The sequence below is a fragment of the Manduca sexta genome, chromosome 21 (genome assembly GCF_014839805.1).
Source record: "Manduca sexta isolate Smith_Timp_Sample1 chromosome 21, JHU_Msex_v1.0, whole genome shotgun sequence".
Taxonomy (NCBI): Eukaryota; Metazoa; Arthropoda; class Insecta; order Lepidoptera; family Sphingidae; genus Manduca; species Manduca sexta.
In genome coordinates, this window is record NC_051135.1 from 14077203 (window position 1) to 14100480 (window position 23278).

The window sequence follows — 23278 nt, forward strand, 5'->3', positions numbered from 1 at the left end:
AATTAAGTTATGTTAGAAATGTAAAGCAAATGTTCATATGGATGCACTTAGCGTACCTGTACTTACACCTTTATAAATATTTTTGCATAACAATAATCTCTGATTAACAAAGAAGAAATAAAGACAGAAAGACATGCGATTTCAGTTTAACTTAGTGTAGTTAGAAACATCTCTCAGTAACAATTACTGAATAGAATCATAGACTTCTTGTACAGATGGTCCGTATTCATGCCAAATGTTACAAACCCCAGCACACAGCCACAACATTTCCCAGCGGGGTATTAGGCGCCGGCGCAAAGCATCGCGGAAAAAAGTAAAACTATATTTTGTCCATAGCGTCGACTAGCTCCGGCCTGCGCCGACGCTTACCGCTTTCGTTATTTCGGTATATTGTCTTTGGTCAGTTCCCGCCCAAACGTCGGACGACGCGGTCGGTGACCAATGTGTATCGTTTTAATTTATGAGTGAAAAATGGCAACATGGAAGTGTTTAGTTGTTATTGTGTTGATTTCGTTAATTTTTGCGGAGAACTGTAGAGCTTATAGTCCTAGAGGTAAGCCTTTACTAATTTTATAGATTGAGTAATTTTAGCAAAAATTTGGTTCGCAATTTAATTTTTGGACTACATTAATTTTTATTTTCTGCTTTAAATTTACTAGCTTTAAGACAACCTCTCAAAAAACAAGCATGTTTCAAATAAGAGATTATTTCGAGTTAAATCACCAAAATGTGTCATACTTTTTACAATTACAATAACAGTTATAATTATACATAATCATAACATGTCTGTTGATTTTATTCAATATTGTTATTATAAATATTTAGTCACATCGAAATTAATGGATATTATAATACGAACAAGTATACATCGTCATGATATCAAATTAAATTTTGTATGCTTATCCGGTTCGTAGGACCAAAAATTTACAGATACTGCGTTTAATGAATATATTCCATATTCAATAACAAGATCCTGGTTTGCAATTATTAGGTAGGTTCAAGTCATTTTCAGTTATAAAGCTTAAAGATTAATTATACTATGAACTTTTGGTTCTTTATTTCCGATCATCCAAATTATTATACGTACATATTACGTGATATACATTAAATGTAAAAAATTAAACTAATTAATAAAACGTTAATAAATTTATATATAGCCTTAAATACGGTACATGTCTTAAAACGATTTCAACGCGCTTCGAAAGCTGTCTCTGTTATAAATCTCTACATAGTCCAAGAAGATATAAGGCTCTATGTTTTGGGATAATAATTTTGAGATATAGGCCAATATATATTCAATAAATAATAATAATAATATCAGCCCTGTATTATATACTCGCCCACTGCTGAGCACGGACCTCCTCTACTACTAAGAGGGATTAGGCCTTAGTCCACCACGCTGGCCTAGTGCGGATTGGTAGACTTCACACACCTTTGAAATTCCTATAGAGAACTTCTCAGATGTGCAGGTTTCCTCACGATGTTTTCCTTCACCGTTAAAGCGAAAGATAAATTCATAAAGAATACACACATGATTTTTAGAAAAGTCAGAGGTGTGTACGTTATAAAATCACTCGTATTTATTCGGATATATACACCTAAAAATGATCACGTAATATAGCTTTACAAAAATATTTACCACATTTATGTCCACTTGCATTCAAAAAATATCTTAAATTTTTACGAAGCGTTGTCTCTTTATATAACACTGTATAAGTTATTACCATTTCCGCCCCGATATATACATCCATAAATACATACATACTAATAACTTTTTAGTGTTATATTTATAACAAACTGATATTAATTATAACGGTTATGTTATAAGAAGTCACGTCTAAAATTTTCGCAATAGTAATTTGTTTTGATTGAATGTCTTTTGTGCATACGTTTTATATAAATTTTAATATCCTTTTGTGTATAAGTAAGTGACATGATTGATTTATCGAGACCTTACCCGGTTTAAAACAGATAAAGTTCTTAATAGCAACCTCTATGGGCAGTTGTAACTGAAGAAGGTCTGGTACACCTCTTTCATTAACTTATTTTACTGCATTGACCAATAACTTACTACTATCAATTATATATGGAAAGCTACTGCATGTAACACTACCTTACTAAGTGAATCATAAGTGCGCTGTTAATGTTCAGGAACGGAAGTTTGTTGTGAAATATATTGGAGGATATGGACCTCTCATTGGAATTTTATTTTATGTGTAATAACTGTGCTTTTATGTTCGTGTACTCAATAAGCGTTTCATATTTGGGATGAAAATATTATAACCAAATTGGAATTTAATAATACAAACAATTCTGGACACTAAGCCATACTCATAAAATTATGTCACCCACAAGCAAGATAGTATCCACCTATAAATGAATTTCAAGCTAATGATACCAACACTTCATAGAGATTTATATTTTTTAAAGTAACTCTAGCTTATCACCAACTCTAACGAGTGTAATAAAATATAAACTAATATATACCATACTACCCTCTGTGGCATGGTGGTTATTCGCTGGTTGTGTATTGAGAGGCCGTGGGTTCGATCCCCGTATGTACAAATATTGATGTGTATTGAATATATTTGGATAGGTTTTGTTGTTTTAGTAAAAGCAACAAGCTAGACGAGAAAATATATATTTAGGTGAAATCAGGAATCCGTTGGGTACATTTATTGCGAGATAGTTAAGGCATGCCGTAGTAAATTTCGATTACACATTGAATGGGACAGCACAATTTGCATTGAATAGTTTGATAGTAAAAGTTAGCTAAACTATTTTACGAAGAGCTGAAATATTTAACCGTAACAGATTTATGAAAGAATGTCGACGGTCTTGGTTTTCGTATATTTCAGCATATCCTCAATCGGGTCTAATGTTTGTGCTGTTTTTAAGGTGTTATGCCACACTAAAGAGAACTTAACACATACAATACATCTCTCTTCCTTAAAAAAAATCTAAAAGATACTTTCCTTTTTCTCAGTCTTTCAATTGTTAATAAATGCATCACCAACCCTGTAAATGATACTATGTGATGCAGTTACGGGGAAAAGTCTATTTTGCAATGTAAATGTTTTAACGTCAATTGGTGTTTTTATCTAAACGAAAGTGAAATTATAGAAAGGGACCGCTCCAGTAAAACTGTGCTTTGTCTCGCAAACACTAAGCCAATGACTTGTAGGTACGTTGCTCGTCATTAAAAACTCGCATTTTAAATTTACATTATTCTTTAATGAAAATATTTTGAGTAATTGAAAAATAGTTTTAATGAGAATGTAGATTCCAGTTCGTGTGTGTTTGTCCCGGTTACAATAGACATAAGCATATAATAACGAATTGAACCCTTATTTTAATTATTATTTTTATTGTAATATTTCCTCATCGTATTTATTTCCTCTTACTGCCACGCTCAGATTCATCACTTGTTTCTAACGATGACAATTCAAATCTGTACGCCGCGCTGCAGCCAGTTTTGTATACAGAAGGAATTGGCCGTTTCTCTCAATACTCTTTGACATAACCACGAATAAGTGACATCTTCATTGTTGCGTTTTATACAGCTAGGTAGATGCATGAAATTATTATTTACTACCTTAGATGATTAAAAAAATCGTCTTACTTATCTAGGACATTGAATTTGAATATTGAATTTCGAACAAAATAACTTTTTATTCGATAGGTTTTAATTATTATTTATTTTCATCTGACCAGTGATTACCTTTTTTCATAAAATAAATAAACCTGATACCCCAAAATCAATCACCCTACGAAAAATGCGAATTTGTTATTAAATTAAATAATTTCTTATTTACACGAAAATTAGGAACAAAACTTATTATTATTTTATTGCGATTTCTTGTTTTTGTTTTCACTCCCCCCATTAACGAAACGAGTAAAATAAAAATTAAAAAGCACGATAAAATCCAAAGCTAGTTTTATATCGTTACTCAAATAAAATCAGCGCATGCGCGTATGGCGGCGTGCCAAAATCACCTGATTATTACAGATTGTCAAACAATTACCGAATTCACTGTCACTGTTACAACAATTACGAAACTACCGAATTGTGTGGAAAGTTAAAAAGTGGTCGACGAGGCAGGGGACGGTGACGTGAGTCTGCGGCTCGGGCCGTGCCACAATAGTCCCACAGATTAAATCGATTACCATTTGTTCCGCTTACCACCGCCCGCACACCACTATTCAATTTGTAATATTCATTCACATTTATTGAATTGTCGGTTCGGTAACTTCGTTATTTGAAGACGAGATATTAAAGTCTTGAGTTGAGTTTCGTCGTTTAGTTCGTTTATAATAGAAAAGGTTTTTATTTTATTTACGGAAGGAAAATATATTTAGATAGTTTAGAGAGGCTTACTAATGAACATGTCAATCAATGATTAACTTAGAGTAGAGCCAATTGATAGCATAATAATTTATCTCTTTTGTTCCAAGAAGTGTTGCGATACGCAAAGTTCTGCGAATAGCCGACTCTAGTCATGTATAAAAAAAAACGAATAAATCATAGGTTGCACGATACGGCAGTAAGATGAACGTACTTCTCATAGCGGACAGTAACTGGCAGGCAAGTTAGGAGGCGCAGTTCGCCGCGTAGTTTCCGACATTTTACTCTCAGATCGCTCCAGTACAATTGAATCGAATTAGATCCACTTTCTCTGTTTATCTAATCCGAATGATTCGATAGAAACATTTCTGTAATAACATTATTAGTTATAAAATAGAAATGTGAAAATGACTGTTGCGTAATATCATAGTTTCCCACAAAATACAATGGCCGGCGACTCCCGCGGTGATTTACCGCCATATTGCTTTAGCGGCTGTTTACTTGATAATTCTATTACAAAATGATTTGTGGTGCTGACTAGCTTAGGTAAAAACAAAATTCATAAAGTAGTTAACAAAAATACTGGACTAAGTACCTACTTATTATTGAATTTAATGACTGACATGTCGCGATAAAATCTAAGTGGGCCGGACACATTGAACATACTTGACATTCTTATAAAATGTAACTGATAACTGACTTGTTATATATGAAAACCAAAACGCTCAGGACACTAGAGCACAAAAATATTGCAAATGTAAGTACTAGACTTTCGAATAATGTTTTAGACGAGTTTAGTTATTTCCAAACTGGCAAACTAAATAGACGTCAACCTCAGTCCACAGTGTAGTCCAAATATGACAACGAGAGACATTCCTTCACTTGTTAGTCTCCAGAATTATGCCGACCGGTCTTACTGGTTTTTAAGCTAGCACATTTGCTTCTATAATCGCAATTCCTCAGCAGAAACCGCTGTAGCAAAATTTTCACGTGTGCGGAAGTTGCAATCCAGTCGATTACGCAATATATCTGATACCTACTAAACAGTGCTCTGTTATATTATACATTAAATAGACTATTCAAACAAAGACCAATAAAACAGCTCGCATTGCAATCGATATCCAAACAAAAAACTATTTGAATGACAAGCGTACACTTTTCCCCAAGTGGTCTGTTTTGCGGCACGTGAAACACTATTGTATTCAAATTGTATATTGTTAGTTCAAGTAATTACTCACATAACGACGTGACGCGACCTTTTATTCTACAAAAACAGTAAACTCAGCTATAGAATTCAATTGGCAACTGTCAATTGTCATTCTGATTCGATAAATATCAACGGTTTTTGTGCCTTCGGAATGAAGAATGTGATTTAATCTCTTCGGTTTTGTAGAGAGTCAACAAGATAAAAATTTAGATGACATGACGCTATTTCTTGTATATGTAATTGATTTTTGATACTCTTTTAGAAACTTCTTTAATATTTAAAAATAGATGTTATATGCAAAACGCTACACATTCAAAGGAAATAAACAGCTCAGATATTTGAGTGGAACAAGACAGAAAAAGTAGAGATTTTTTTTTATATTATAGTTATGAATTGAGAAGGCGAGGAAAGCATCAGACCTTTGAGCTTAGTGTAAGCAAGAAGTGAAGATTGTTAAGCTTGCAAGAATGACAAAGTTTGGTGGACTCAGAAAAGAAAAACTACGAAAATAAAATTTATATACCTTTGATGTACTGCAGTTTTCCTGCACAAATAAGAAGATTATCCGGCTAACCTTCTTATTCATACAATTTATATATTGCAAGGAGGCAAGGGAATATTACTAATATTCTCGGTTGTCAATAAACAATAAATAACAAACTTATAGACTGAGGATAACATAGAAAAATATATATAATTAATGTTTAATTCCACTAGCTTCCGTTTTTACGTATTTATATATAGTGCAAATTATTTCGGAAAGCCGGCATAACTAAAGCGATTATAAAGACACATATCCACCCGTCAACGTCTACGACAAATCGGTTCGTTATCGTGAAGCGTGTCGTATCGGCGTGTAGCGCGGCGGCGAGAGCGTCGCGGTGTCATCGCATCGGTCAAGGTCGAGACCTACAACTTTTTACTCCGCGAACCATCTCCGTGAAGAATTTTACGGAAAATAGATAAAATTCGACATCGACTACCGCTGTGAAAGAAATGCATGTTTTGCATAAGGCCGAAATACTTTTTCGAAACTAGTGAACTCAGTACACCTGTAAACACGGACCTTTTTGTTTCTTGTCCTCACTTAGTTCAGGTAAAATAGAAAAATAGTAAAACTCTCCTAAGTCCATTCGACTATTTTATACGAAATTAAAATTCGTGTCCATGCGATTACCTTAAGCGAAATAGTGCCAAACCATCAGTGAACCTGTAGTCTTCCTATTCTAGTTTAGATAATAATACTGTAAACAGACAGTATCAGTAATACCGCCGTCAGTACTAGTGTACTTTTACTTTCGTTTGGCACAGCTTGAAACTGCAGGGCTGACATTTATTGCTCGATTTGTGACTTTTATTGACGCTAAGTCATTACTTCGCACCTACAATTTGTTACTCTTTATTAGTTACAATTGTACCATTAATAATATACTTACTGGAGATAAAAGCGAATAAAGCGGAGCGATACCTATAAATACACTTTTTGTTTACGACTGTAACTAATTGTCATCAGAATATTCTATTCAAAAAACTGTATTTTTCAAAAGCTACGCAAAACCCTTAAAAAGTGCTTGTTGTCTCTATGACTCTTACATCGTTTGACATAAAAATATATTGTCATAAGAGTAATTAGCTAAAACAATGATTAATTATGCTGATTAATACAAAGATCAACCAACTTCAACGGCATAATGATTAGTAATTGTTTTGGTTTTCAGTTAGTTGCTCTACTCGGTAAAGCTAGACGTAGCAATACAAAACCGGCTACACCACAACTTTACATATTATAAACATCGACACAAATACATTACGTCACAATCCAGTCAAAATCTTGACAAGATCTGAAGTCTTCAACGAATCAAGCTGTGACAGGTCGGTGTCATCTCAGGTCAGGCATCGAACCCGCGAACTGCAGTGAAAGCCGAGAAACCGACAGATAGAGTTACTCGATAGATTGTCGGGTAATTGAATTATTTTATTACATGATACTGTATCGAATGGCCCTGTTATTGACCTTAGGATTTATAGGTTTTAGTTTAGATAAACTTATCTATTACTATATATAAATACTATGAGGATTTGTGTGTATGTTTCTCTGTAAGGATAATAGCATATCTGGAACAATGTACCGATTCCAAAATAAATATAATGTATCTTGTACTATAAGAAGTTCTCGTAGTTAATCTAGCTCTACAAATATTCCATTTTTATATCCCTAATAAGTGAAAACATCATTTATAGTCTAAAATTTAAACAACAAAGTTTAGTCCAACCACTGAACTCATTAAATACAAATAGATTTTTTTCTTAATTACATATTCACAAAGCTGATGTTCAATCACGCATGTTACAAATAAAAAGGTATGACAGTACTATCATTCGATTAACATCTACTAGATGGGAATGCGACATGCACTACGCATTCTTATTTATTTATTTAAACTCTTTATCTTATCTCTGTCTTATCGCTGTCGGCGATTTCTTCCAGACGACCTCGGGATGGATTTAAAATAACTAGGAACGAAACAAGCGGGCGGTCATAATTTAAGTATTACAGATTACGACATTTAAATAATAATAAAGTTTGTGATTAAGTTTTAAGGATATGTGAAGTTAACCAATTACTAAAAACCCCTTATCCCTCGCAGTAGTAACGTAGTCTTGTGCCTAACAGTGGAACAGTATATAATACAGGGCTGATACTATTATTAGTAAATACTTAATAAACTTGATCGGGAATAGTTCGACAACATACCCAAACCTGCCTATGAGTAGTCAAGTCATACGAAGCGTAGGAAGCTGGAAATTACGTAAATGTTAACGTAATGCTTACAAGTCCGTACATCACGTAGTAATACGCTGCGGAATGCATTTTCACTGCACGGGGATTACTCGTGTGGTGTGTGCTAGAAGAGATAGCGGCAGCGAGTTTGTATTCTTAGTTAAAGGTAGATAATCGGGATCTTATGATAAGATCCAGTGCCTATGAACAAATGCCAAAATATTTAGGCGAATTGGTCCTGGAACTTTTTAGTACTGAGTGGGTGAAGATGAGTTATTGCACCTCTAGCGATTACACTAGCAATATAAACACAACAGATAACTTATAGTATAAAAACGAATTTAAGATCGTCCTACCCAATAATTTGAATATCTCTTCTTATAAAATTTCAATCGCAAACTTATGAATGAGAAAGATAATACTAGTAGAAAAAAATTTCTTCTCTTTCAAGTAAACACCATTTCCATACTACTTCTGACTTGTAATTCCTCTAGACTTATTGACGTCCTTACCCAATCACACACACACACACACACACAAACACACATCACGCATTTATCCCCAAAGGGATATGCAGAGCCGCAACCAGGGCACCCACTTTTCGCCAAGTGAGTTCCTTCCCATGATGTGATAGACGGGCCTATCGCCATATCGGGCACAAATTCCAGACTCTGAGATAAAAAATAATACGTGACGAACGCTTTGTTTATCTCCTTGTACCACAGATAGCGTGCGGTGTGCTTGGAGTCGTTATCCACGCTCGCCGCGCCTCCACTGGGTCACCGTGCTCCTCACGATAATCGCATCTTTATAGCACATGTAATGACTACCTATTAGAATGCACAGATATGTAGAAAAAACTAATTTATCATGCGCAAATGCTACTGGAATCCTGTTTGACTTGTCAACCCGGCTTGATGAGAGAGTTGCTAGGATTCAAGTCGTTTGTGTAATCGGTAAATATTTCCCTATTTTCATTATAGGAAACACTACAATCCTCTAAATTCTCGCAGTCAGTCAATCAGTTACTATATATCTTTAAATATTTTATGATATTAAACAAATTTACATTGATTTGTATTTTAACGCTAGACATCAAAAGCGATTTTATTGTAAAAAAAAACAGGCAGGATACAGTGTGCCGTTTTCATAACCAGATACTATATATTGGGAATTACTATCTCATTAATTCTAATTTATTTTATACATAAATATAGCTTCTTTCCTTTTTCGTATGCAAAACACAACACGGCATCGCAACACGAACAACCATTCAGCGCCATCTATTGAACAAAACCGGAACTAAACCGCAATTACCTAGGAATTTACGGCCTATGTCCACTCTCCCACAATGTTATCATAAGCATCGGCGCAGAGTGCTTCCTGATGCGGTAACCGGTGCATTGGCTCGAACGAAAGTAAAAGGTGCGGGGTTCGACACCCGCGCGGGGCGGAAACGTCCACGTAGAAAGTGCCAGGGGAAGTTTTCCGATCACGCTTCGGTTTGTTATTCATAGCTGGTCGTGTAGGTGTTAACTAGATTGGCTTGTGTAATGCTTGTTGAGTAATCTTTGTCCTTATTTGAAATAGGAAATTCTCAGTGCCGCTTAAAAGGTATAACATAATATTACGGTACAAAAATTTTCACAGTATCCTTTGCTATACGTTGGCTAAGCAATAATAATCTACATCTGAATATCATACGTATTAACTTGTCTTTTTTAAGATTCATATCGCGGTGACCCTTGATGATTTGGATTACGTCTTTTGGGACTTGAAATTCTATAAATCTATAGCAATACACATAAAAAGTTTACTATAGGAAGTATCCGAGATTGGAACCCAAAAAAAATTAACAGATAATCTCAAAATTTACCAACTCATATCCAAATAAAAATCTCAGACTCATGGCAGTCACTAAACCAATTAGAAAACAAACACATAACCAAAAGTGACGATGACTCGCGAACTACAAATTACTTAACGCAATTACCGGATGTTAGTGACGTAACGCAACGTAACGTGCCGTAGTTACGTTTGTTACGTTACATAACCTCACGAAAACTCAATATTGTTCGAGCGACCAAATCACTCCGCTTGTAGCGGACTTTGTTGTCACGAAAGCTTTGGATTGCACGTTATAATTTTGGAACAAGACTTTTGTTGATCATAAATGCGATCGTTTTTGAACGAAACCTTGAAACATCTGAACAAGGTCCATTAGTATGTTATATAGACATACACCGTGCGCTCACTCCGATTTATCATGATATAAACACAACACATCAACGCATATCCCTGAATCCTATCCCTAGTAAACAGAGGTGCAACCAGGACATCCACTTTTGTATGCGTACCGTCCCATGGTGCGATAGGGGGCGAGTGTAACGCTATATTGGGCACAAATTCCAGACACCAATATCAACAACTCAAAAACCCAATATCTCTTTTCCAATCCAGGATTCGAACCCAAGACGTCAGAGCAATGTCGATTGTAACATGGGCTATCTTTTATCCAGGAGAGATAAAAAGTGTGACATTTATTCCAAAATTTTATTCACGCGGGCGCAGCGGCTCTCACTAAAAACCTATCAAGTACGAAATAAATAAACGGGTTATTATTGGAGTAGCAGGACAATGAAATGTGAATGACGAATCAGGAAGTAATGATCTGCTATTTTCAACTAATAACGGTGAGATAGCTTTTTGTGCGAGGCGTTTTTGTCAACTGCCTTGTTTACATCGTGTTCAAAGTTCGTTGGCCCTTTTAAAGAACTCCTGACTGTACTTTTGTTGTAATTGTTACTACAATTAGAGGAAACTTCATACGCTTTTAAATACATCATGAATCAGACCAATAGTTCGAATACATTCTTATTGTTCCAATTACATAAATTTGGTTCTAATACATTTCAATATACACGATATGGATATACGGGCAAACAGAATATATGTAGTACATTGTTTACTGTAATGATATGGAGACATTAAAATTTTTAACAAAGGAAATGAGCGGATATTAAAAATAAACTGTGAAGTGGAATGCGCGGCTCGGCGGTCGACATCCGTGTAGCGGCTCGACTGGCGCCACAGCTCCGTCCTTAGCGACATTGTTACACGGAACCGAAGTTTTTGTCCACAATGAAAGCAGTTACAGCACCGAACCAAACACTGATAATTCACATAATTACTTTTACAAAAAACGAAACAAAACGCGCCACCGCCGCCAAAAACTTTGGAAAAAATCACGTTTACGATTAGATTTCACCGACCATTACCGCTCTTTTATTTAGAAAGATGAATGACACAAACACTCTCGTTTTAGTGGTGAGTTATTGATGAGTGTGACCGATATAGACGGGTAAAAGTTGAAAAAGGCTTTTCGGTTTTCCCATACATATTAAACCACTTGTGAATTGAAAAGTTTGAAGTGAGAGTTCCTTACAAAAGATTAAGCATTAATGAGTTTTTAAATGCGCGTGTGCACATAAAGATGCTAAGTTATGTCGCAACCGTCCCATAATGTAACGCAGATGACATTTAAGTCCGTAGCAAGAGTGAATTTGTAATTAAAGATGGAGCGCCCACGAGCCGCAACCGAATGCGTCGCGATGCGTCACGGCGCAGTTATCCTGAAAAATATTTTTTTTTTATGGGCTATAGTAATCTGTAAAATTGTTGTGACATAGTAAGCCTAGTCTATTTTTACTCTGTTGTTTTTAAAACACCACTATAATATTATCTGTTTCCTTATCGAACTATTTTGAAGACACAAATTCTTGGTTTTCGAATTAAAAAAATAATCAGTTTAGTAACGAAATCCTGCGTATCTGGCAGAATCATATCGAGGTCAATCTTCCCGCACAACGTTATGTAACGTAACCTTAGTAATTTGCCCATCCTCCACCTCTATCTATGTATGTATAAGTAACTAAATCAGACAATCGATAAATACTAAGTCGTTTGTGAATTAGCTAACACGTGTTCATTTCATTCTAGCACTTCCTTTATATCCTTTTAGATTACTAGGAATTCTACAATCCTCATGAGATTTTTTTGACTATCGGACCCCGCAGCTAACATCGGGAGAAACTTGCGAATGGGATGCAATCCTCGGCCTAGTGACTGTAGGGACTTGGAGGGAAGTTGACAGGAGATATATGATTTCTTATGTTTACGCGAATGTTAGACATTGAAATAAAACTAAAAACTATTTAACGGATTTTATCGCGGTTTTTTTTTAGGAGATATATGGACAAGGGAAATGCGGGGGAAGGAATAGGGATCCTCTTAGGATGGGTGGAGGGGAGAAGGAAGGGAAATATTCACGAACCCTCATAGGCCTCAATGTGAAGTTACAACCATGAGGTACATACACTGGACTATGTGCCTAGGACCGCGGCGAATAACCCCCATGCATGGGCGTGCATTTGGCGCGTAGATCAAAACCTCTCATGAGTTAAACATGTGCCATCCCAGCCACAATATAAAAAAGAATAAAATATTTACATCAACATTCTCATCTGACCACCGGCGGCGAGGTAATGAACTTAGTTCGCCAAAACCAGTTCTGACGCGACCTGTTCGATTTGGTGATTGATTATTAATTTTATTAATACTAATGGATCTTCGGTCAAGTCTCCGGGTCAAAGCATGAGTTTAGACGAAAATTTATCCTTATTGGTGAGAGATAGAATTCATGTTATAGACTTGAAATTCCGCCATGTGTGTTCCGTCCCATGATGTGATAGGAGAAGAGCTTATCGACAATTCGGCACAAATTCCAGACTCCGTAGTGATAATGAGTAGAAAAATCCAATATCACTTTCCCCGACCCAGGATCCAAACTTAGGACTTCAAAGCGGTGGCGTTCTGCGCGCGTAATACAGCCACCGATGCAGTTAAATTAATTAATTTCTATAATCAAAATAAAAGAGTGTATAAAACTTCCTGATACTAATTAAATATCTACATATTAAAGCTTCGCACAGAGGCTGTCAACTTGTTCCCGAATAAAGTTATTTTATTATAAAATTGACAGATACTTCAACGACAATATCCATCAGTTTTATAGCAGTTCAAGATGTTCGAAATTAACAGTTCCATCCTTGATGCCTAAAACGATGTTGCAACTCATTACCTAACTGCACTATTCTCTAAAAGTCGCTGCACTACTATAAACTCGGGACATCTTCGTTGAGGAAATATAGCAGTCGAAAGTAACATTACAACTTAGGCACTATCTGTGGAATCTACGAGACGTTATCGCCGATCTGAACACCAATTAGCCTCGAGTCGCTTCTGTCTTCAATCGCAGCCATCGCGCGACCTCGATATTGAATTCACAGAATTCTTGCGTCGAGTTATTATTGAATGCCTTTATTGATCGCGCGTTAAACGATCAGGTTTATCGGTTATCCTCAGTAGTTGTGAGAGATAAGATTTATTTTATACAAGAGAATGACGAGACGAGCAAACCGTTTGTCTATTGAACTACAATGCCCATGAATAGAAGCAACGCCACCCATATTCTTAGATTACAAAGCATCGCATTGTCTTCATCATCCTGGTCCATTCAGATTCGGAGATTTGGATGGTCCAATAATCATATTAGCTATAATTTCCTCTAAGCTGGAATTTATCAGTGGTATTACAATGCTAATGAGCAGGAGAATTTTATATACAGAATTTGTACCTATCTAGACAGACTGTCGTATACGAGAGACCTACTGCCTAGTTAGGAAATATCTCGATTCCTTTAACAATTTTTTTTTTATATTATGTATCCTTTTACTGCGATTAACTGCATATTATACAACAATCTGACATAAAACCAAAGTTCATAAATCATGAATACAACTGAACTAATTTTATAATCCATTGCTTGATATGTTTAATAGGTAATTTCGGAAGACTTTAAAATGGCCTTTGAATTATTTTTGGAAAAGTGATTTTGGCCGGACCCTGTCAGTCGAATGCACAAGTCATGAAGACGAGTAGATATCGAAGTCCTCCCACGCGAGCTATAGTTTCACTCATGTCTGTTTGTTTTTAAACACGCCAATACATATCAAACGTTTCATTTATAATAATTTCACATAATTTTGCGCTAACTTTCTGCCTCGCGGCGGCTCTAATTCCGTTCGACGCATCTTCCGTTCTTACACTCTCTCTTAGTATACGATAAACAAGTCTTACCCGTCACTTCGCTCGTATTGGGCTTTTTCTGAGATAAACCCTATCATTCCCTTGGGAGCTATTTTTATTTGGCTAAATCAGTTTGAAGCAAATCCCTATTGGTTAAAAACTAGCCGGTAAATTTCAAGTTTATAGTTAAGAAAGAGTACTACAGAGTACCATTGTTCTCGTGATAATGAGTCATGAATCTTAAAGTATTCCAATAAATGTCGTGCTACGAACGAAGCTATGAATAATAATAATAGCTATGCTAGAGACGAAGAAAACCAAAAGTGAAACCGAAGACAAACACAAGTTAATAAATTGGGTGATTATCTGACTGCAAAACATGTCGCAGATTGGAACCCTACATAAATAACATAATATTTCATTCTGGTTTGTAAAATTCCTTCATAGTTCCTGACACCTTTATACTAGGATCTCTATTATCCGAAACTCTGGCTGGATCGAAATTAACTTCAATATCTATCAGTGCTGATGACTAGCAAAGCGGTAGCAATGTTGCATTTAATAAAAATCAACACAATGTTCCGGTTGGAAGCAACTTTGTAGCCACTGTAACTGTTTGACATTTAAATTTAAAATCTAACGTCGAGTGGCAAGCACATACCGCTATCATACAGTGCATTGTGAGATCTGGACCCATCACCAACATGCCTCTCTACACTCATTAATTCTAATAGAAACCTGAAAAATTACATATCTTATCGATAAGTCTACTGCTAGGACAGTGATGGCGAATCGTTAATGCAAAAAAAATTGGTATGTAGCGTGCCATCCAGAACCGGCTTTAGCTATCAGGGTGTCCCTTTTTAGCGACTTCTGTATGTCTCAGCTATATTTTTGTGCATATTATTCGCGTGCTTCAATTATTTTGTCGCGTGCCACTACTGGCAAACGTCTCAATGTACGCAAGCCCTGTGATAAGATATATCATTCTCATACATAACGTTAGCATTTACGATTCTAGAAATGCATCTTGGCTACAGGCATAGGTGGTGTTACCCTGATAATGATCAGTTATGTTGTATGCTGGCCCCGTCGTTGAATTCCACAAATAACCCATGATACGAAACTTGAATCGGAATGTAGAATAAGAAATAGATTGATTTCACTGACAAGGACTACTCTCGTAAAGATATAGACCTTGTTATGATTGTATGTAATTATTATTAATTTAGCTATCGCCAAGAGAACGCGCATCTTCATCTGATCCGGGGTAATGAAAGTTTCTTGGAGGAAACGATCGCTTCCTGCATTCCCCGGACCCCTGGTCCCGGGCACAGACCTCATCAACATCGCATCAGCGCGCTTTCTCCTTGCGCAACCACTCCGTAACAATCATGTTATTCGACGAGCTGTTATGACATTTATCTCTGATTAGCTTTTTATTGAGGATTTTCTCGTTACGTCAATTTACATTACACATAGTATAACTAACTATACTATGTGTAGATATGTACAGCTGAAGAGATTGTTTGCTTTTTTTTCTTTGAATGCAATATTCTCTGGAATTACTACTATTATTGCGGATTTTATTCGCTATCCTCGAGTACAACAGGATTTATTTTGTTCCAAATAAAAACATTAACACGAACAAAGCTGCGAGCTGACGCTAGTAATGATTTTACTGCTGCATCTCTTGTATTCTTCACCGTTTCCTACTGTTTAAGAACGGCAGAGCACTGTAGACACTTTTGTGTATAGCGTAAATCCATCCATTCCATGTACGCTATTCATTCCATCGTCCATTTACGCTATTCATTCCATTTATTATTAACCCCAATCTAATCTGAATTTATACTCAGCCTTACCTGATATACCTTATTACCTTTATTACTGAGTGATAAGAGTCAAGTTTTTTGACTGTTGATTAGAACCATTCGTATTTTTTCTCCCCAGAGATAACAACACCTACTCTGCATCAATACCAACCACCTCAGACGTTAAATTATAAACCTTATGAGCATAAAATGTTAGATACATATTATAAAAATGCTGAATTCATAAATAAGAACAGAAATAAATACAATATCTCATAATAAATGACGTGATGACAAATATTTTGAATATTAAACTGCGCTTACTTTGTAGTGTGTCATACATTATTCATACAATTCGAACGATGTTATTGTCCGTGTTATACATATTGCATGGAAGCATAATACGTCCGGGCTCTTCTGTGAAACTAATTTGAATTTAAATCGTACTAATGAAAGTTGTAGTGTCGCGAATCGTCACATATTATTGCGTAATTATATGTCTTATCTATATATATAAAAATGAATATTTATTTCCCTCACGCATCACGCGTGAACGGATGGATCAATTTCGCAAATTCTTTTTTTGTGTGTTAATTGTTGTCAGGAGAAGGTTCTTATGAAAAAAAAATGAAGGAAGTTGAGCAGAATATTAGAAAATTTAAGAGAAATTAGCGACAATATTAATTATACATAACTGTCAGTTCTTTGAAATAACTTTAAGCGATTGACAGAATGCCTGCTGCAAATTCATAGCTAAGACATAACAAGACATCTGTCGGGTCAGCTAGTATTGGATAAATTTTCTTTGCTCTCTGTCGCTTTATTAGCTTTTGCGAAAATGTCCTTTAACAAAAAATGTGACATGGTATTTTGAGAAACTAACTTGCTTAATTATATTACAGTTCTCTTCAAGGCTGCAAGAAACAGCAATATTTTTAACTTCCATAACCACAAACTTATTGCATTAAGCAACATTCGGTAGGCCTAAATTCAAACAAAGAATGACAGTCTAATTTTATTAGTCCTCCTGGAAATAACAACGAGCCAATAATTTCACAGCATAAATGCACTCCTAATACACGTCTAAAATAACAAAAAAAAAAAAACTTACTTATTATTAGTAAACGACATATTTAACGTAGCTTTAAATTATAAAACGACGCTAATACATGTAATACAAACTGATAAATTGATAGCAACAAGTTAATGAGCCATGAACGTCGCGTGTAAACCACGCTTGCAGGAAGGTTGCATAAATACTAGGTATTAATCAGTTAATTTTGTCAAACGTCCGAGAGTCTAATTTCCCGAAGGAGTAGGTGAAGGCGGAACAAATACAGCTATTTTTCGCCGTGTGTATTCCTATGATATGATATAACAGCAAGTCTATCGATATATCGAACACAAATTCCACATTCTAGGGCTGATACTGAAAAAGGTAATGTAACTTTGCACGACCTGGGATTCGAACCTGAGAACTCAGTACGGTAGATTTTTCGCGAACGCAATACATGTACGCCACTGTGCATTCCAGTGAATCGATACAACTAAAATTAAATTATGTAGTTATAAAGGTACCATGAATACAGTTTTAGTAGTAGCATGAATAGGAAGCACAAAATATTGGCGTGAGATTGTATCTTACTTGTGGTTTTCGTAAAGTTAATGGATTCAAAAATATTATGCCCTAATAATTTCAATTCATTTTTTATTCTAGAATGTGGAGTGCCATTAAAAAGACACACAAGGCAGCCACGAGACAGGACCGCGGGCCAGCTCCGCATCATCAAAGGTCGGGAGTCGAAGCGAGGGGCTTGGCCCTGGCAAGTAAGTTCTCAAGTTGTAAATTAATTCGATTTTTAGAAACATATTGTGTTCACAAACTGTTAAAATCAGATTCTTTATTTTTATTCTAACTCCGAATTTTCTGAAAGAAAATTGCAACGAGTGAAAAGTTAAATATAAAATATTTTATGTAAAATTCACATTACTTTAACTTCTTTGGTTCATATTTCCAGTCTCCTACGATGCTACTGACACATGCAACAGAGACTAAATAATTTGAATGACGAGCCAAGTCACTCGCCTAATAGTCCACGAATGTCAAGCATCGTAATCACTTTCATCAGAACATCCAAAATCATTTGCATAAACTGTTCTGAAAAACTGGCAATGCTCATATTTATAATTCCAGGTGTCACTCCAGCTCCTCCATCCAAACTACGGTCTGATCGGGCACTGGTGCGGCGGGGTGTTGGTGCACCCGCTGTGGCTACTCACCACTGCTCATTGCATACATAAGTATAAACCTATTGTGCTTTGCTACATATACGTTACATAATTATGAACGAATCGATGACACCGAAATCGAGTCTACTAACACAAAACATGTTTTAAAAATACTTACAGAAGATATGCCAGGTGTAAATATTATCAATAACGATCACTATTTCTAGTACAATATAATAGATTACCTCGTTTCCTTTTCCTTTTCAAACCAGTAATTAAAATACCTGTGTTTTATCTGATAGTCAATTACCATTACTGATACATACATACATATTGCCAGAGAAATAATAACGGGTTGCCTCTTATGAATAGAAATATAGTTAAGGAATGTATTAAACTCAGTAAGCGTAGAAAACTAAACAGGAACCGCAATGGTATTTAGTGAGACAGTGGCACGGCTAACTGACAGCACTTAAATTCCAGTGAGCTGTTCAATCTGCCAGTGCCGGCGCTTTGGACCGCGGTGCTGGGTGAGTGGGACCGCGCAGAGCAGAAGGGCTCGTACGTACCCGTCGAGAGGATCGTGCTGCATCATCGGTTCCACAACTACCAGCATGATATAGGTGAAAAATACTTGCTACTTATATACGTACTTGTATTCTATTAACTATTGTATATTAAATCATAGCGTCTAACCAGGTAAAAATATGATTAACATCTTGCTTTCCAAAATATTTACATAACAAACCAGACTTTTGTTACTCTCAATAGGTTCTAGTTATAATTATTAATTGGAAAAACATTACATACTTACAACTTTTTCTCGTAATTACAGCACTTATGAAGCTAACCAAAGCTGCCGACGTCAGCACAGGCAGTCGAATCCGCACAATATGCTTACCACAGTTTGAGCCACCTATCCTCAACTTCAACACAGAGAAGACCTCATTCTATATGAGGCCTGAGGCGAACCAAGAACCCATAAAGAGAAAATCTAACAGACCGCCAAGACCCAACCCAGACACCGCAGCCAAATACCTCGAGAAACTTAACAATTTAACTAAAAATATATTTTCTGGATTCACAAAGAAACACAAAAATATGCGATATAACGTCCGAGTGGCGAACGAACAGAGACAAGGAGATAGAAAGGAAGAACTACGAAGAACTGATGATGATAAAGACAGTGTCCTTTACGAGAGCGCAACTCTAGATAATGTTGTTAAAATCATCAGAACAAAACTACTTAAAGACAGACAAAAAGTAAACAGCAATGAAAGAAGTGACAAGAAATTAATGTTTGGTGAAGAAATAGATCCTTTTATAGATTACAATGGTATTGATATGAGAGAAGAGTGTTACGCGACAGGATGGGGAAGAGATCAGACGAACGGGACTCTTACTGACGTGTTGCTTGAAGCGGAAGTACCGATCCTGCCGTTAAAAACTTGCAGGGATCGATATGCATTGACCTTGCCACTAAATGATGGACATCTCTGTGCCGGAAGCACCGATGGGAGCACCGGCGCTTGTGTGGTAAGTTCATAACATAATATTAGTTGTAAGTTACAGTTAAATGGTCTCAAAACGGACTGACAAGGAGTGCAACGACGCATTTTGAGCCCTTATATAGCATTGACTGTACCCTGTTTGCAAAATTTCTCAAAAGTAGATAATACTATTACAACTATTACAGCTCTCCTTTAAGCTGATTTCCACGCAATGATTGTTATAAGCAAACCTTTCGCCTTATCGCAAACAATTTCAATCTCGGGTAATTTGTTTGAACCTAAAGATCAGGGCCTATTGGATACAGAAGAACAGATATAGAACAATGAGCCAATAACAAATTCCACTGCAAAAAATAACCAAGATGATCCCAGCCGTTTTGTTGCCAAAAAGTCATTCATAGATAGTGAAAGCGGTACTTTCCAATGTCTCGAAGCACAAATTAACGAATCGATTAAAATGTAACAAGTCAACAGCCGAAATTCTAGTATCAGGCAGGTTAGACGCGCGATCTGATATGACAGACCGTTTGATTGAATTCAATGCCGTCCTGATTGTCGATCAATTGATAACAATATGAAATTTATTATTTATATTGTCTTGTATGAGAATCTTTTATCCTGTCCGCAGTTGGTATAATCTGCTGCTGTCTAAGGTCTGACGCGGGAATTGTTTATTAGAAATAAAACATATATTTTAAAACAATTACAAGGAAAGTTAGTTGTACACCTGATAGCAAGCATCACGACTCTGCATAAACGGTAGTAACACCTCCTAAACCTTTAAATTGCAAAGTATTGCAAAGCAATGGGCTACGCTCATCTTCCTTAAACATTTAACATAAATCTCACAATGCCCATTAATTCCATTGGCTACAGTGGAACAGGACAGTACACATCAACTTGACGGCAAAAAAATAATGCTATACCTAAAATAAAGGCTTTGGTATTTCATATCACTGATATTTAATACGATTGTTAAAAAAGATCTAGAGCTATCAATGAGCTGTCAGTAGCAATCGATATAAAATGACATGACCCCGCCACTGCGCTGCGCCGCAGCGTACGAAACTTGCAGTTTGGTTTTAATCAGATAGTCTGTTTAGTTTCCAGGCTAACGCGTGAGAAATTGACTTGTGATAAAATGACTGCAGAAATAGGTTTTTAAAACTAATTAAAATATATTTTTATAATAGCCCAAAGAACTCTTTTATATTTTGCCGTTTAGAGACAACGAAATATTTATTTCATTAAAATTCTAACATAACCTTGAAATTTTTAGGGTGACAGCGGTGGCCCTCTCCAATGCCGGTCAGGTGGCCGATGGGAACTCCGCGGCCTCACTTCCTTCGGCTCTGGATGCGCCAGGAGAGGGGTTCCTGACGTCTACACAAACGTCGCGCACTACGTGTCATGGATTTACGCCCATGTGTATGCTACTTAGCGTCTCACCACAGATCAATAGTGAAATCGAAAGTGCATAGTTAGTATAGGTCAGTTAACTAAAGTTGGCACGTTCATAGTACTCAGACCAATACAATTTAAGCAGTATGTTAAAAAAACAATTGAAGTGATAGATGCAAACAAAACATCACACTATATTTTTGACATTGTTGATGCATGAGCATCGCGTTGTCATGACGACTGACGTATATTAATTATTCTCAGACACTTCACACACGCGCCATGTGAATGTGTTGTCGCCAGCCTTAGATAATCGCACTATACGGACTTTGGAAAAAACTGCTTTGAATTGTGATTTCAAAGGAAACGTTGGTGCGACAATTATTTAATTTCGTAGAATAAGAAATATTTCAAATGATCTGGTAAATTTAGGTATTATGTGTACGATACAAATTAAACTTAGCATGACCATTACTTAGGAAAAGCTATTAACCATATTAAAACTCAAATTTTGAACCGAAATAGTCCTTTGTAAATACACGTTATTGAATAATATATTATTTGCAATGCAATTTAGTGAAAATTGTACACACCGTAGTAATCTAAAATATTTTGGCCTTACCTGTAAATGGTCTTTACTGCCGGACTAGTCCATGTGGATTAAAAGTTTACTATTACCCACCGTCACCACTGATAAGTCTCATTTGTACACGCCTCTTAAGGTGGTAGCTCAAGGTCCATTTTCATACATTTTGTTTCGGCTTTAATCTGGGTAACTAAACAAGTATTGGCAAGTAAAGAATTTAAATTCACGTCTAGTTAGTGATTAGTTCTCGCAGTTGAAAGAAAAACGTAAAAATAATTAATAATCATGGATATTTCGGCCTTTAAAATTTAATATGACGAAATTTTACCACCTTAACGACAATCACTATATTCGAAAACAAAGAACACATAACTTTTTAGTAATTCATATCCACTCGCGAATAGTTTGATACAATATTTCTAATTTATAAAAGATTATAATCAATTACAATTTAACATGCACATGCAAAGAAAATATAACTACAACGTACGCGTAAATCTAAAAAGACGCGTTATTAGACGACTTTATTATTTTTCTAAAAGACATTCGAAATTTAAATTTAAATTTTTGCCGCCAAGAATGGGCATAGTAATTACAACTTTTTTTATTTTTTTATACGACCAGTTATACAGTCATAAAGTTTTTATGCAAAATATAAAGGATAATAATATTATTCTTTTCAGTCCCGGAATTTCGCCGAAGAGCAACATAAGATATATTTTATAACAATAACTTTCAATAAGTCTAGTCTGGTAATACATACTTAGTTTTAAAAAGTATTTTTCTGTTGCAGAACATTGTCTATAACAATGATATTGCATTTTATACAACTAAAACTAGAAACATGCAGTGACATGTCCTCTGATGAAAGACGTCACGACTGTCCGTGGAACGCAACAATACCTAGTACATACTTGGAATCACAAAATAATACTCGGCTGTGCCGGCTGCACTAATCTTGTCTCTGACATTAGATATTAAATCTCATAATGCCCAGAGTATACAACCTAAATCAAAGAAATATCTCAACATCAGTCTCAAAGCATATTTATACTAGCTTTTAGTTTGTCTCTGTAATTATAAAGTATAAGTAGTAACTGTACAAATGAACCCAGAATTACACAATAGTTACCAACAATTCAACACCACAAGAGCTGTAATATTGCCTACATGTAAAATATTATTAACTTATTTTATATTTAAAATATAAAATAATAAATTAATATAAAATATTTATATTATATTATTCGGAATGC

The 23278-nt window shown here is 35.7% G+C and overlaps 1 protein-coding gene across 1 annotated transcript; it reads left to right on the forward strand.

Moving 5' to 3' along the window:
* The first annotated feature begins 354 nt into the window (after window positions 1-354).
* Window positions 355-22224, forward strand: LOC115442277 (plasma kallikrein). Its single transcript, XM_030167289.2, has 6 exons — window positions 355-553; window positions 18013-18122; window positions 18490-18596; window positions 19008-19147; window positions 19360-20060; window positions 21315-22224. The coding sequence occupies exons 1-6, from the start codon at window positions 472-474 to the stop codon at window positions 21474-21476; spliced, it is 1302 nt and encodes a 433-aa protein (XP_030023149.1). The 5' UTR covers window positions 355-471; the 3' UTR covers window positions 21477-22224.
* Window positions 22225-23278: the final 1054 nt, after the last annotated feature.

Excerpts from the sequence above, each read along its gene's own strand:
- LOC115442277 (XM_030167289.2), top strand. The coding sequence starts at position 472 with ATGGCAACATGGAAGTGTTTAGTTGTTATTGTGTTGATTTCGTTAATT. Across the intron at positions 554-18,012 it reads TAGAGCTTATAGTCCTAGAG|AATGTGGAGTGCCATTAAAA; the intron begins GTAAGCCTTTAC and ends TTTTTATTCTAG. Across the intron at positions 19,148-19,359 it reads CAACTACCAGCATGATATAG|CACTTATGAAGCTAACCAAA; the intron begins GTGAAAAATACT and ends TCGTAATTACAG.